The 16,164-nt window shown below is 44.5% G+C and overlaps 1 protein-coding gene across 6 annotated transcripts in view; it reads left to right on the top strand.

The window, feature by feature from the left end:
• The window catches only part of ARMC9 (armadillo repeat containing 9), a 137,321-nt gene that overhangs the window by 52,461 nt on the left and 68,696 nt on the right, over nt 1-16,164 (top strand). For all 6 annotated transcript variants that reach the window (XM_050963799.1, XM_050963801.1, XM_050963802.1 and 3 more), the window contains 5 exons: nt 2,832-2,866; nt 3,840-3,951; nt 5,412-5,504; nt 8,365-8,455; nt 10,124-10,247. In XM_050963799.1, the coding sequence (XP_050819756.1) occupies nt 2,832-2,866; nt 3,840-3,951; nt 5,412-5,504; nt 8,365-8,455; nt 10,124-10,247 (455 nt within the window). The remainder of the gene's footprint in view (nt 1-2,831; nt 2,867-3,839; nt 3,952-5,411; nt 5,505-8,364; nt 8,456-10,123; nt 10,248-16,164) is intronic.

Below are 16,164 nucleotides of genomic sequence, written 5' to 3'. Positions count from 1 at the left end.
GGGGACACATGGTAAGGCAAGTTTGTGTGTTCACAGCACATCACAGAAATGCTGGAAAGGAGGTCTTTCCTGAAGGGCCAACCTTGAGAAAGTCCATCATTTTATTAATAGAAAATGATATGCATAAATCCTGTTATCTCAAATGAAGTTTCCCAAGCACTTCAATTTTAACATGCACTAGTTTAGATAAAACAATAAAGCAAGTTTATTAATTACAGAAGGAAAGAGTTTAAATAATTACAAATAATGAGGCATAAAGCTCAGAATTGGTTACAAAGAAATAAAAGGTAAAATGCCAATTAATATCTAACTTAACAAGCTACGTGAACATAAAGCAAAAGAATCTCTCACCGCGTGTTCTTTTGTAATCTTACTGGCTGGATGCCTTTCAGCCAGGACCCCTCCCCCAGTCCATTGTTCCTTTCCGTGGCCTTCAGGTGTGGATGTCATGGGCAGAGAAAGGGAGGAGAGAAGTGATTTGAGGCCTCTGTTCCTCATTTTTATCCTTTTCCTCTTCTTTGAGAATCGTCTCCTGGTGGGGTTCAGGAGACAGGAAGTCTGGGGAGACAGGAACTTCCAGCTGCTTCTTTGCCAACATGTAAATTTCTGACTCTCACTCTTTCTCCTGCCAAAAATGGCTACTTAACCAGGCGATAATCCATCTAATTATGTTGACACCTGTCTGCTGTGTGGCTACACTTTTGTCTCTGAGGAACTGGTTTGAAGCTGTTTCCCTAGACTTGGAACATGTTTTATATAGTAGAATTTTATAACTTTACATACAAAGTTGTCACACACATTTTAGCAGAACAATAATGTTCAGCAGATTGTGAGTTTTCAAATAATACCTCACAAGGCGTACTTTGTATACAATTTATCCTAGTCTTGTAAAAAGGATGAACATAAGGGTACGGACTGTCACATACCCTGCTAGTGGTCTAAGATATTTCTTTTGCCAATGGTGTCATTTGTCCATCCAATCCCCCTTCCAGCCTACCCTTGTTACTTTTCCTTTTGCTGGAACATGCAATGCAGTCACTGTTGTGCTCATTTGTTGTCACGGAGGTGACTACGGCCTGGTCTACCCTAGGAAATTAGATTGGTATAACTATGTCGCTCGGGGTGTGAAAAATCCAGACCAACCTAACCCCTGGTGTAGACAGCACTAGGTTGACGGGCTAATTCTCTACTGCCTCTTGGGGAAGTGGATTATGTATAGCGACAGGAGAATTCCTGCCATCAGCGTAGGTAGCATCTTCACTGAAGTACCACAGCAGTGCAGCTGCAGCATTTTAAGTGTAGACAAGCCCTAAGGTGCTAGAAATGATTTGTGATTTCATTGCCAGCTCAGGTAGGAGACAATGGTTTTGGGTCAGGGGAAAGCTTTGTTTAAACAAAACTTACCTTTAATATTTACAAATGCATCAGGGAAAATGAAAACAAATAACTGAAAGATAAATTGAATGTTTATATATAATGTGAAACATTTGAAAGACTTTTCCACTGTGAAAAGTAATTCCTGCAACATGGGAGCTCTGCTGTCAAGACAGGTTAATTTTAAGGCCTAAGAATCATTAATTGGCTCTTGTGTACAGTGTTCAGTGATGTAAACATAACATAAAATGACTGTCAGTGCAACCATAAGCTCATTCCATTTGTGGGAGAAATGTTCCTTGTCTTAGTAAGGGATACCTCTGACCATTGTGAAACCTAAGTGTTCAGTGGTATGTGAGATGGAGTCATTCAATATTCTCTGCGGTGATTCCTGCCTTTCGTCTTCTAAACTTCTCCGTTTTAAATCGGACAATAGACATTGACTATATGGTCTCTCTTGAAAGAGCTGGGTTATAAAAGAAGACCGATTTTAAAAGCATAATTGATAATGAGAGATTTTTAGGAAGTGAGCTGGAGTAATCATCACAAAAGGAAGACACTGAATATTCTGTGAATATTGCACACAGGTGACATCAGTGGAATACGTACCAAGGAACCTTCTTATGCCAGAACTGTTTCTTCCCAGGCCCACCCACAGTCATCTTTAGCAAAGACTATTTATTAAAATAGATGAATATTATACATACAATGCTGACAGTAACCAGTTAGTCTTCTAATGGGTGCTCATCTCTGATCACTGAAAAGGGTCTGACAACGAGATTTAAAATGAATTAAGTTGAGGCAGGACCAGAAACAAGCTTTGCTGATGTGGGGTGTTCTGCTGACAATCACGTTTGTGTACATTGCTTGAAGCAGGGACTATCCCTTCCTCTGTTTTGTACAACACAAAGCATAGGACAGAGTCCCTAGATACAATTCCTGTTTGTTATTTTGTATCTGAATTGGAAACTATACATAGAAAAAAGGCCCTTTAACCGTAAAGTATTGGAGTCAATGAAGACCTTCCAAGTGACCCTTCATCTCCTTCAGGGGCTCTCTGACCCCAGCTGATTCTTATGAAATACCAGTCCTCACTGTTTACGATAGCTCACTGGCTGTAAGCCTGTTTTTTCCTGCTCCCTGTTATCACTTTTTGTTTTCTTTTTGAAATGCTTGGATCTTCATCAGGTGATTTTTGGAGTATGTCTGCAAGAAGCATCAATCCTGAGCATAATCGAAGGCCTTTTTCTTGGGAGCTAGCATCTGATCCAACTCCCATTGAAGTAAAAGCAGTCGCTTACCTCCAGCTTTAGTTATGTTTAAATATACCATGGTAGTAGTGGTGGTAGACTCCAAACCTCCCAACCCCGATGACAGAACACTGTGAATCCAATTAATAAGCACTACCTGTGTAAAAATTGGATTAATCTATTGTATTTCCTTTTCCTTTTCTCCAGGCATCAACAATGTTAAGAGCATCTTTAGCCCCTGTGTAAGTGTTTCTTGCGGAACTTTGCTTAGTTATCTGTAAAGAGAGTATGTGGGAGGAGACAGCCAACTAGTTACTGATGAGAATCACTTGCCTCTCTGTGTATGGTTACCAACAACTGCTGTATGTGAATGCAATGTGGCCCACATGCCATTTGTGAACTCTTGATGTAAAGGGATCATTAACATTCCAATCTCAGCAAACTATTTTTAGCCCTGTTAATATAGCTTGCAGCACAATATTTTACTAGCTGTGATTCAGTGGCTGTTATTTTCCTTGGTTGCTATAGACAGTACAGTCCTGTTGTAGTTAGGTTCCCATAAATCCAGGAGGAAAGTAAGCCCCGAGTAAGCTTAGTTGTGTGTTCCTAGAACCAATTTTGCAGTGGATTTAGTAGCTTTGTCTCTGAAGGAATAATAATTGTATGGCAAGTTTTTCTGTGATTGAATGATTTTGTCTTAAAGGGATAATGGCCCTGGGGAACTTACTATGAGTAGGAACAATTTTAGCAGAAAATGTGTATTTCAGTACTCAGAACAAAAACAGTTTAATGAAAGCAGCTTTTTAAAAAGTCACCATTCCCTTGCAGTGTTGTGCTAAGAAGCAGTATTGTGCTAGTGTATGAGAATAGAAAGCAACCTTCACTGGCAATGCATATTACATTTACCAGTTGATTTTCACTGTCCAGCCTGAGCAAAATGTACCTAGCAAACAAACTGTATAAATAGTGAAAAACCCAGTTGTAAAAATCCTTTGAGTTCTCGTATTCTAAACTGATGTTAGTAATCGAGATAAGGAAATAAGTAAAAAAAATTGTGGGATTTATTTTCCTTTTAAAAGCAAAGACACATGCAAGTTGCTTTTTTGAAACCAGATTTGCTCTCTTCACTTACCTCACTTCAATAACCTCAACAGCTCTCGTAGAAGGAGTTCAACGTGGTTTTAATAACTGTCTGGTTTCCTATCTGCCATGCAGGAAAATACAGGAAGTGCCATTGTTACCTTCTTTGGATTATGAGAAGCTGAAGAAAGATCTAGTCAGCGGGAGTGATCGTCTTAAAGCTTTTTTACTGCAGGCTCTGCGCTGGGTAAGTGAGATGGTCTCCCTACAAGTGAAGAAGGATCTCCTGCTACTGGCATAGGCCCTTTTTGAAGAGCTGGAGCTAAAATCTAATTTTCAGACAAGACGGCTCACATCTGGAGTAACCTGTCTTCCTCTAGAATAGGGTATGCGGGGGGCAGAGAGAGAATGCAGAGGCTTCTCTGCTTGAGTTTCAGTCAGTGACACTTGCTGAGGCTCTGGAGTTGCTGAGGAAAGTGCAGGATGTGCCTTGTGAATTACATCTGTGCCTTTCTGGGTGATGAAGGCCAACTGGAAGATTTCGGAACTGTCATTGGAATGATGACTGAGGGAGGGTAAGGTGTCCTTTTGTTTCAGAGGGCATGTCTACACTACAAAATGAAGTCGACTTACATTAAGTTGATGTACAGCCACCACCATAATTACAGCCATGTTTCATGGTCACACTTGCTCCTTCTTTTGGTGGTATGTGTCCTCACCAGAAGCACTTCCACTGATTGAAGTGGGTCACTAATAGCTGGCCCTGGGCAGCCCTGGGGTTCACAGCTGGCCCCCTCTCCCCGCCCTAGTGCTGAAAGCCCAAGCTATCAGTGCTGTGGCAGCGGGTCCTAGCTGTGAGCTTGCACCCTGCTGACAGCTCAGGCTGTCAGTGCCAGCAGGGGGCTGGGGAGGGCTCCACTTGGGGCTGACAGCCAACAGGTGGTGTAAGTAATTTAGCGTCTAACCAGATGCTGTGTTGCCCTAGCTACTTTGACATAAACACTATGCCTCTCCTGGAGGTGGAGTTATGTCAGTGTAGTGAGCCACTTACTTCAGCAGAAGCAGCATTGTAGTGTACACACGGACATAATTAGGTCAGTGTAAGCTGCCTTACGTTGACCTAACTCTGTAGTGTAGACCAAGCCAAAGAAATGACTGTGGGCCTTTGTTCAAGAAAAACTCTCTCTTGATAGGGCAATAATTGGAGAGAGACTGCCTATATCTCGAATCTTCCATTTTTGGAGGAAACTGTAAGCATATTCTAGCAAAACTTTGAAGGTGGCAACAATAATCTTTTAACTTCATGCCACCAAAGAGGGGAAGTTAATGAAGGGATTCAAAAGGAAGGCTGACATGGGCAAAATGACAGGCATGGAAGATGATCCTATAAAGCAGGTGGATGCAGTGTAAACTTTCACACCCTATCTTGCTAATGACTTGAGCCCTGTTGTGGGTCTCTTCCCTGTCTGTCTTACCAAGTCAGTCCTGTGCAGTTGCTGACAGATTCTGAATGACTGTTTAGTGGTTGGCCACTAAGCTGAGAGCGCTAAACTCATTTTCCTTCCTGTTAGACCTCAAAGTTGAATTCATACTCTATGTGAGAGGAGGATTAATTCTCCACAAATAATTCTCCTAGACACTCTGTCATATTAGCATTCATTTATGTGAATGATTAATTTGCCACATCCCCTCCCCCATTTTTTATAGCGCTTGACGACGTCTCATCCTGGTGAGCAGAGAGACACTGTCCTGCAGGGTTATATCAGCAATGACCTACTGGATATTCACAACAGTAGCCAGGTCAGCAAGAGTAGATATTACTCTGGTTTGTGTGTGATATTATTTATTTTTGTAATGTGCTGATCAGAAAACTCTGTCTATTACAACATACAAATAATTAAACAGATTTCTACATGATCTGTTGGGTTGAGACATACATTTCAGAATACATTGACCACTTATACAGATTCTCTGTCAGGGGAGGGTTGGTCTGTCTGTTTTTGGGAGCTGACCTTTTTCATCCTAATTGCGGTGTTGTGGGATGACCTCTTAACGGTGGTCCCTAAACAAAAATATGACCTTTGTCATTTATGCAGTAGGAGGTCAGTGGGAGTCAGATGCACACTAGACTCACAGGAGATGATAAGCACCTCAGAGACTAGGCTCTGAAACAGATTCTATAGGTGATTCTGTGAGATCAGTTTGCTGAAATACTAGACGTGTGTCTCTGTGATTAGTGTTCTGCTGTGTTGTGTTACTAGAGTTCTTAATTTAGGTTTATACTGCATGCGAGTGTGTAGTACTTGTGGAGACGTGGAAGTTCATTAATGCATTGAGGGTTTGCCCCTGTGGCAGTTAAAATAGATGGCAATTATACCATTGACGTACTTCAGTAGGAACAGGATCAGATCCTAACACAGGACGTTGACTCTCACTAGTGTGACACGTCACAGGAGAATGACTCACTCGATAAATCTTTTTTGAGTAAATTATGGATTGTAAGAGGATCACTAAATTCATTTCTCTTGTGACCCAGAATAAGAATTAAACTAGGATTTTGTTCTTACAATGTACATACAATATATTCTTTTATGCAGCACCTGCAATCACATTTTTAAAGCACATTTCAGTAAATTCAGCACTTATAACTTCTCTTTTGCAGAATGCTCTAGCCTGCATATTAATTGGAAGGGGTCCTCAGTGATTGATAATCCAGCTGTAGCCATTAACAAAGTCATTACTTTTATATTTATTGATAATAGTTAATTTTATCCAGAATAGCAGTTTCATTCTTTATCTCTTTGATGCTATGGGTCTAATTTTCAAGATGTAAGCCTGTTCTCATCAGGGTGCATTTGTTGCCTCTACAGGTACCCTAGAAATCATAGAAATGTAGTGTTGGAAGGGACATCAAGAGGTCATCTAATCCAGTGGTTCTCAACCAGGGGGATGCGTACTCTAGGGGGTATGCTGAGGTCTTCCAGGGGGTACATCAGCTCATCTAGATATTTGCCTAGTTTTACAATAGGCTGCATAAAAAGCACTGGGGAAGTCAGTACAAACTAAAATTTCGTAGACGGTGACTTGTTTTATACTGTGCTGTATATTATAGGCTGAAATGTAACTACAATATTTATGTACCTTTTGATTTATTTTATAATTATACGGTAAAATGAGAAAGTAAGCAATTTTTCAGTAATAGCACTTCTGTATTTTTGTGTCTGATTTTGTAAGCAAGTAGTTTTTTAGAGAGGTGAAACTTGGGGTACGCAAGACAGATCAGACTCCTGAAAGGCGTACAGTAGTCTGGAAAGGTTGAGAACCACTGATCTAGTCCATGTCCTCCCCACCCTCATGCTGAGACATGAGAAGTATACCTGGACCATCCCTGGCTGGTGTTTGTCAAATGTTCTTTAAAACATCCAAGGAGAAGGATTCCATCACCTTCTTAGGTAATCTGTTCCTGTGCTTACCTATCCTTATAATTAGAAAGATTTTTCTAATATCTAACCTAAATCTCCCTTGCTGCAAACTGAGCTGATTACTTCTTATCCTACCCTTGGTGGAAAGGGAGAATAATTGATCACTGTCCTCTTTATACTTTTTACATATATAAAGACTTATCGCGTCCCCTCTCAGTCTTCTCGTCTCTAGACTAAACATGCCCAGTTCTTTCGACCTTACCTCATAAGTCATGTTTCTAAACCTCTTACTTTGCACTTGTCTTTATTGAATTTCACCTTACTGATTTCAAACCAATTCTCCAGTTTGTCAAGATCATTTTGAATTCTGATCATGTCCTGAAAAGTGCTTGCAACCCCTCTGAGCTTATCATCTGCAAATTTCATGAGTACATTCTCTATTCCATCATCCAAGTCATTAAGGAAAATATTGGATAGTACCAGATCCAGGACAGACCTGTATGGGACCACACTTGATATGTCCTCCCAGTTCAACAGCAAACCATTGGTAACTACTCAATGAGTATGTTTTTTCATCCAATTGTTCACCTACCTTATTATAATGTTATCTAGACCGTATTCCCTTAGTTCGCTTATGAGAATATCAAGGAATTAGGAAAAAACAAAAAACGAAACCCCCAAAAAACAAAACAATCAAATTCTATTTTTGATATCTGAAACTTTCTGTAAAGAGTAGTGATGTATAGGAAAAATTACCTAAAATTAACCTAAAATTAACCAAGTCTTGCATTTGTTTCTTTGTGAGCCAAGCACTGCTGTTCAAACTTTTTGTTAATGGTTCCCTTGCCCCTAAACATGCTAGTAGCTGTCAAACAGCAAATGTCCCTATTCCAAGTAGTAGTATTGCTTAGTCAGAAATGAACAAAGCTCTACAAAATATTTGTTTTATTCAAAGCAGCTAACTTTATTAATTTGAATTTAGTTAACTTAATTTCCTTTTCTAGGGTGCTGCTTCATTATGACTTTACCCTGCACATCAAAGCTTGTTCTATTTTGTTACCACACCTTTTTCACCCATACAACTGGAAGATTTAAGTCAAGATGGCAACTTGTTAATATGCTTTTGTTTGTACAGTTCTTATATTTGTGTCATTTATAATGCCTTTAAACATTTCATAAGCCTGTGCTAGAATTTTCCAGCTTCATTTATTTTGATAAATGTTTGCTTTCTATTGCAGCGAAATGTGCTAAAATTGCTACATTCCAAGAGTGAGGTGGTCCGACAGTACGTGGCGAGGCTTGTCAATGCTTTTGCTTCGCTGGCAGAAGGTAAGAGATGCACTGCAAAGGGCTGGGCTCTTTATGTACCTTGGCACATTATAGGTACTTCATTGTCCTTGTGTGTGGAAATTTAAATACATCCGGCTTCTGGGCATTCATTGTCCTTTGTAATATTTGTCCAAGGTGGAGAATTGTCAGTGTCAGTACAGTTACCACGGTTTATTTCAGCTTTTGTTGTTTCACCTTTTATAGTGTGTGGTCTTTGTCATGGGCAACCGATGAACTGGCAGCTGGGGGAGGCTAGTCTGTGCCCAGCCCCACCCCCTCCACCCAAGGATCCGGCCTCCTTCGCCCACCGGAACGCCCCCTTTCCCGTGGCCACCAGCCCCACCCCGCCCCAGCACCGGGTGGGCCAGCGATGTGCAGCCTGCCCTATCCTCCTGGCCCCTGAGTGCTGGGGAGATGGGCCAGTGGCATGCGAGCAGCCCTCAAGTGCCAGGCTGGTAGGCAGCCCCAGTGCCTCCAGTCCCCTCTCCCCCAAGCACTGCCTGGGCTGGGGCCAAGGGGGAAGGGAAGCAGGAGCTGGAGGGGGCTCAGGAAGGAGTGTGGGTGGGGCCACACTGGGCTGTTTGGGAAGGCACTGTCTTCCCCAGCCTATGCACCTTGCCTCCCATGGTCTCTGCAGGCAGTTAACAATAGGTTTTCTAATTTCCACACTATACATTATCGTTGTTATGTCTTCAGTCCCTTCATGGGCAGTGAAATGTGCTCTTCAACCACAGTAGTTGTGCATGTTGTAGAACCAAACCTGTAACTGTTCCCATCTTGCATCATTAATGTTCTGAAAATGCACATTGAAAACAGCTACCCAAAAAAACCACCCAGTGATCAAAGACTATTGCAGAGAGTCCCAGCCACTGGGTTGTGTGCTAGTAATGATACAGCAGATTGTTGTATCTGGTACTGTATCCTCCCCTTCTCTACCTTGATGAACCTCTGTGCATCACTGCTCCCCGGTTAGTTGCACACTAAACTGTGATGGAGCTTTGCTCCAAACCTTGGTCTCTCGGACTGAGATTTTCAAAGGGGTCTATTAGAGCTAGGTACCCAACCGCCATTAAAAGTCAATAGGAGCTGGACACTTAACTTTCTTAGGCCTGGTCTACACTGGGCGGGAGGAGAGTGTCGATGTAAGATATGCAACTTCAGCTATGGGAATAGCGTAGCTGAAGTGGATGTATCTTATTCCAACTGACCTCCTGTCCTCACAGCGCGGGATTGACGGCCGCGGCTTCCCCATCAACTCTGCTACCACCGCTCGCTCTGGTGGAGTTCTGGAGTCGACGGGGAGCGCGTTCGGGGATCGATATATCGATCGCTACCCACTGATACGGCGGGTAGTCTGGACGTACCCTTAGGCCCCAAAACGTAAGCGTCAGATTGTCCTGAGCAATATGGTAGAAAGTACATGGTTGAATGAGAGGTAGTGAGGTCCGGCTAGTACGGCCAAATTAGTAGCTTGGTAAACTGCTACAGTTGCCCCAAATGAGTGGAAGCCATCTTAAAAGTGAAGTGTTTTGTGCAGATTGTGGGTTTCTACTGCCTTGTTAGAGAGAGAAAGTTGGCTCAAGCCATCTTTTTTTGCAGAAGGGGAGGGATGCTCTCTTTCGTGGGCTGATATCTCACTATCTATTCTTTCATCATTGTTTGCACCAGGTCGGCTCTACCTTTCCCAGAACCCAAAGTTGCTGCGAGTGCTGGAGGAAAGGCTGAAAGCTGAAGACAAGGATTCCCTTACACGAGAGAATGTTTTGGGGGCTTTGCAGAAATTCAGCCTCAGGTGACGACAGCTCAGCAGGCAGTGGTGACAGCAGGAAGGGAAATGCAGACTAGGCAGGCTCTGTTCAGGGAGGAAAGAAGAGCACTTGATTTTTGTACAACAATCATCAGAACCCACTGTGGCTGATGAAAGAAGTGCCATTGATAACTTGAGGAGGATCCAACTCTGCAGGCAGAATTAGTCTGATTTCTTAGCAATTGTTAGACTCAAGTGAATTTATGCACATTAATGTCTGTGCATTTTAATATGTATTTTTAATTGCACAACCTCACTAAAACTATATCAGGACAGCTCCCTTATCCTGAAAGTCCCAAAAATCTATACAGGGACAAGAAAAACTGAGTTCTCATTCAGTTATCTGCAAAAGGAGGCGTAAGGGTTTGCCCTCTCTGCATAGAATTAGCTAGTTTTCATCCTCGACGTTTGAGTCTGGAGCCATCCATTCAGACACTGTCTCTCCTTTGGCTTTTATGATAGCACCTCTACCTCAGAAAATGTGCTGCCAGTGCCTCCTGCAGTGAATTTCTCATGGGACTGGAGGAAGGTAGATGTTGTCACACCCTCCTGAGTCAGTCACACTCCCTCAGAAGAGCAGCAAGGAATCAATCTTGCAGAATTACAAGAGATGTTCAGGATCTCTTTTAAATCAGGATTAGAAGTTTGCCTTTGAAGATTTGGGTTTATTTTTGTTTGTTACATTTGTCTCATTTAAAAGTTGACTGAGAAAAACATTTGAATGTACCATAAGGGAGAGCTCCTACACTGGACCCCAGAAATGGGCAAGATGAGACTAAACACATTTCCTTTCATTCTAGATTTTCTGGTATCAGGCAAATTGTTTCCCGTACCATGCTGCTTGGAATCCCAGCCAGGAAAAAAAAATCAGATGCCATTCTTAGAGAAAAAGAGCTTTCTGTAAATGCAGTTATGAAGAATACAGGGGAATTTATGAAGTATTCTTTTGGCTTTAAGCGCGTTATGGTGCAATAGCTGCAGAGAATTTAAAATGATATAATTTTAACACTCGTATTTAATCTTGTGGAAGGACTGCTACAGATACCCTATATGAAGGCATTTTTCTTTGTATCACATGTTCCCCAGGTACTGCTCCAGTCCATGCCACAAACCCACTTGGCAATCCATGATTGCAGCAAGCTTCTCGGTGGGTGGGGCTGGCTGGCTATCTGGATTAATTGCCTGGCCTTTTAATAATAATAGGAGTACATATTTTTTGTTCATTGAAGATTATTTTTGGTCAACCTGTGAATTAGACTTAAAGTGCCATGGACATTAGATAAAATGGAGGTAATGAGCTCTTCAGCACTACGTTTCCACCAGTGAAACAGCATCTTGTAGTAATCCAGGCTCAGACACCAGGTAAAAGGAGCTCACAGAATCATACAATCATAGTATATGAGAGTTGGAAGGGATCTCAGGAGGTCATCTAGTCCAATCTGCTGCTCAAAGCAGGACCATTCCCCAACTAAATCATCCCAGCCAGGGCTTTGTCAATCCTGACCTTAAAAACCTCTAAGGAAGGAGATTCCACCACCTCCCTAGGGAACCCATTCCAGTGCTTTACCACCCTGCTAGTGAAAAAGTCGTTCCTAATATCCAACCTAAATCTCCCCCACTGCAACTTGAGACCATTACTCCTTGTTCTGTCATCTGGTACCACTGAGAACTGCAGCTATCAAATCCTTTTCCCCCACCCCCATTCTTCTCTTCTGCGGACTTCTGCAGAATTCTGCATCCTGGTTTGCATTTCTGGTGAATGTCTTGCTTTATCAGGAAACAGACACCCTTGTAGTTAGCAGAACCTTCAAATATTCAGTGTGGTATTGTATAGGGGGTAACTATGTGTGAGAAGAGAGTTAAATGAACCAAGAGTCTTTCCAGGGAAAAGAGCAAATAAGATTAAGCAAAGATAATATTTGCTAAATTGGGGGTGAGAATGGGGGCGAGGACCAGCTTTCCTTGCATCTTCTCCCACAGACATAGCTACAGCTGCTTGTTTGGATGGCTTGATTAAGTCAACAGGAGAGCTCTCTGCTGTTGGTTTACAGCAACTTGTGACGCAGTAGGGAGCTGGGTGGATTGACCTGGGAATATCAGTTTAGTTTTACTAGGGGCTTGGCTACACTTGCAGTTGTGCAGCGCTGGGAATTACAGCTGTCTTCATACAGCTGTGTAGGAAAAGCGCTGCAGTGTGGCCACACTGACAGCTACCAGCGCTGCAGTGTGGCCACATTCGCAGCATTTGCAGCGCTGTTGGGAGTGGTGCATTGTGGGCAGCTATCCCACAGAGCACCTCGTCCCATTTTGGTGCCATGGGTTGTGGGAAGGGGACGGAAGGGTGCAGGTCATTCCGCTTCCTGTCCCAACGCCCAGTGGTGCATTGCTTCACATTTTTCCGTCCACGTTTGGCGCCATTGTGAGTCTCTCAACGGTTTCTGTGCAGCACGATTTCTGTGGGAAATGGAGCCCGAGCTGCTGAGGACTTTGCTGATGAGTGTCGCCAGCACATCACGGTTGGCAGTTGAGCTATTCCTTCAGCTCCAAAGTGACAGTGAGGAGTCTGATGATGATATCGATTTGCCTGACGCCTATGACACTAAAATGCTTTTGGCATTAACGGAAATGCTCAGCACCGTGGAATGCCGCTTTTGGGCTCAGGAAACAAGCACTGAGTGATGGGATCACATCGTCCTGCAAGTCTGGGATGACGAGCAGTGGCTGCAGAGCTTTCGGATGAGAAAAGCCACTTTCATGGGACTGTGTGAGAAGCTCGCCCCCACCCTGCGGTGCAAGGACACGAGATTGAGAGCTGCCCTGTCAGTGGAGAAGTGGGTGGCTGCTGCAGTCTGGAAGCTGGCAACTCCAGACAGCTACCGGTCGGTCGCAAACCAGTTTGGAGTGGGAAAGTCGACTGTTGGAATTGTGTTGATGCAAGTTTGCAGGGCCATTAATCGCATCCTCCTAAGAAGAACCGTGACTCTGGGGAATGTGCAGGACATTGTGGATGGCTTTGCACAAATGGGTTTCCCTAACTGTGGAGGCGTGATAGATGGGATGCATATTCTTATTCTGGCACCACCACACCTAGCATCCGAGTACATTAATCGGAAGGAGTATTTCTCTATGGTTCTCCAGGCTCTTGTGGATCACCGTGGGCGTTTCATTGACATTTACACAGGCTGGCCTGGAAAGGTGCATGATGCACGCATCTTTCGGAACAGTGGCCTGTTCAGGAAGCTGCAGGCCGAGACTTTTTTCCCAGACCAGAAGATCACAGTAGGGGACGTCGAAATGCCCATTGTGATCCTTGGAGACCTCGCTTACCCGTTAATGCCGTGGCTCATGAAACTGTACACAGGGAACCTTGACAGGAGCAAGGACCGGTTCAACTACAGGCTGAGCCGGTGCAGAATGACTGTGGAGTGCGCTTTTGGCCGTTTAAAAGGGCGCTGGCATTCTCTTTATGGGAAGCTAGACTTGGGGGAAAGCATCCCTGCGGTTATATCCGCGTGCTGTGCCCTCCATAATATTTGTGAAGGGAAGGGTGAAACATTCACTCAGGAATGGACCTCCGAGGTTCAATGCCTGGAGGCTGAATTTGCATAGCCAGAGAGCAGGGCTACTAGAGAGGCCCAGCACAGGGCTACAAGGATTAGGGATGCCTTGAGGGAGGAATTTGAGGCTGAAAGCCAACAGTAATGTTTGGTGCCTTGCACGGGAGTGAAGTACAGTGGTTACAGTGATTAGCAGTGTCTTTTTTTTTCCCCGGGCTACGGTATCTTACACTTTCTGCAATAAAGAAAACTGTTTTGAAAGCCATGAATTCATTTATTGAAAAGAAAATAACTAAAAGGGCAGGAGGGTGGGGTGGTGAACTGTACAGTCAGAAGTTTGAATATGTCCTGTCTGGAGTGCTTGCTGTGCAATGACTGCTGCACTTCAGGATGAAAATGCTACATGGTGATGGGGGTTGAGTGCAGAGGGTAAGGGTCGTAGTTCTCAGGGCTGGTAGGTGAACATACAGGTGTTGGGGGCAGCTGCTGGTGGTAATAACCTGGATGCTGGAGAAGGGGGTTTTGAGCTGACTTTGGGGCACAAGGGAAAGAGCTTTGGGACTGGTGGGGCTGAACGGTAGTGCTCTGCCTGCATGGCTACGAGTGACCGGATACAGTCCGTTTGGCACGCCAGGATGCTTATCAGCTGCTTTGTGCTTTTCTTCTAAGCTACTGCCTTTCTACTGCTTTCTCTTTCCCTCCAGTACTGCATTTTTTCCCTCCAGTCCTGGAGTTTTTTACTCTCTCTGGCAGACTGATTCATAACTGCTTTCACCATATCTTCTTTGCTTTTCCGTGGCTTCTTTCTCAGGTTGTGTAGCCTTTCAGCAGTCTCTGATCCAGCCAGTGGGGTATTCAAGGACACTGTTATTAGAAAGACAAAAATTGAAACATTTAACAGAGAGGCAGCATTGTGTATAATCACAGTGAAAGAGTTTACAGTCTCACTTTAGCATACTTTCCACATACCAACAAGAGCACAGAGAACACACAACAGCGAAGAAATGGTGAGTAACGGGGAATGAGTGCAGGAGTTAATTAATCCTGGAAGATATCTCGCTGCTGTGGGTCACCTGGGAAGGGGAACTGATTGGTCAGGGCTGTACTAGGGTTTCATTGCGTTGGGGAAAGCAAACTGCTGCAGGGGGACCTACACTGAATACTATCCCAACATTTTCCACAGGAGTTAATCCTGGAAGATATCTCGCTGCTGCAGGTCACCTGGGAAGAGCGGTAGGGTCTTCTACAGCAATGCGGATTCTGCCCTGGCCCCTATGCAGCTTGCCTGTGTGCAGGAATGGTCCCCCCACCCCTCGCGGCACAGTGGCGTGGACGTGTTAGCCTGACTAGGACAAGGACCACAGTGGCTCTCCCTATAAACTTGTGCAAGCACATTGCCCACGCTCTGGCAGAAACTTTTGAAGAGATTACTGAGGCCGATTACTGCGACGTGGTAGACCACGTCAATGGGCTATTCCACATCTAGGCATGCATGCATACAGCCCTAATCCCACCTCCTCTCCCGAAACATTTCCATCCTGAAAATAAAAGCTTACCGGGAACCCGCTCCTCTGCTTCTCCTTCACCAAGTTCCAGCTGCTGCGACTGGCTACCTTCCTCCTGGCTTGAGAAGAGCTCCTGGCTGCATGCCTCTGGGACTCCGTGGTGTTTCCTCTCACCCCAGTACCCTCACTGTCGGTTTCCTCCCCCCCTCCACCGCCCTCTCCTCTCCCCGCTCTGAACTGTCCATCGTGGTCCTCGGATTGGCAGTGGGGTCACCTCCATGTATCGCGTCCAGCTCCTTGTAAAAACGGCAGATCGTGGGGGCAGCACCTGAGCGGCAGTTTCCCTCGCGGGCTTTGCAGTAGGCACTCTGCAGCTCCTTTACTTTAACCCTGCACTGCACCGCGTCCCGGTCATGGCCCCGTTCCAGCATGGCCCTTGAGATCTGCTCATAGATATTGTAATTCCTACGGCTGGAGCGCAGCTGGGACTGCATAGCTTCCTCCCCCCAAACACTGATGAGGTCCATCAACTCGCCATTGCTCCATGCTGGGGCTCGTTTGGCGCATGGAGGCATGGTCACCTGGAAAGATTCACTGATTGATTGCACTCCACACCTGGCTGAGCAAACAGGAAGGGGATTTTTAAAATTCCTGGGGCATTTAAAGGGCGGGTCACCTGAGGGCAGGGCAGTAGAATGCGAACTGATGAGCAGAGTGGCTGAACAGGCATTCTGGGATACCTCCGAATACCCCGGAGGCCAATTACAGCGCTTTTGGTGGCCACACTTAAGGAGCAGCGCTGCATCACCAGCGCTGCAATCCTTATACCCGAGGCAGAGC

This window comes from Gopherus flavomarginatus, chromosome 8 (genome assembly GCF_025201925.1).
Source record: "Gopherus flavomarginatus isolate rGopFla2 chromosome 8, rGopFla2.mat.asm, whole genome shotgun sequence".
NCBI classification, from domain to species: Eukaryota; Metazoa; Chordata; order Testudines; family Testudinidae; genus Gopherus; species Gopherus flavomarginatus.
This window is presented reverse-complemented; position numbering and strand designations above follow the sequence as displayed.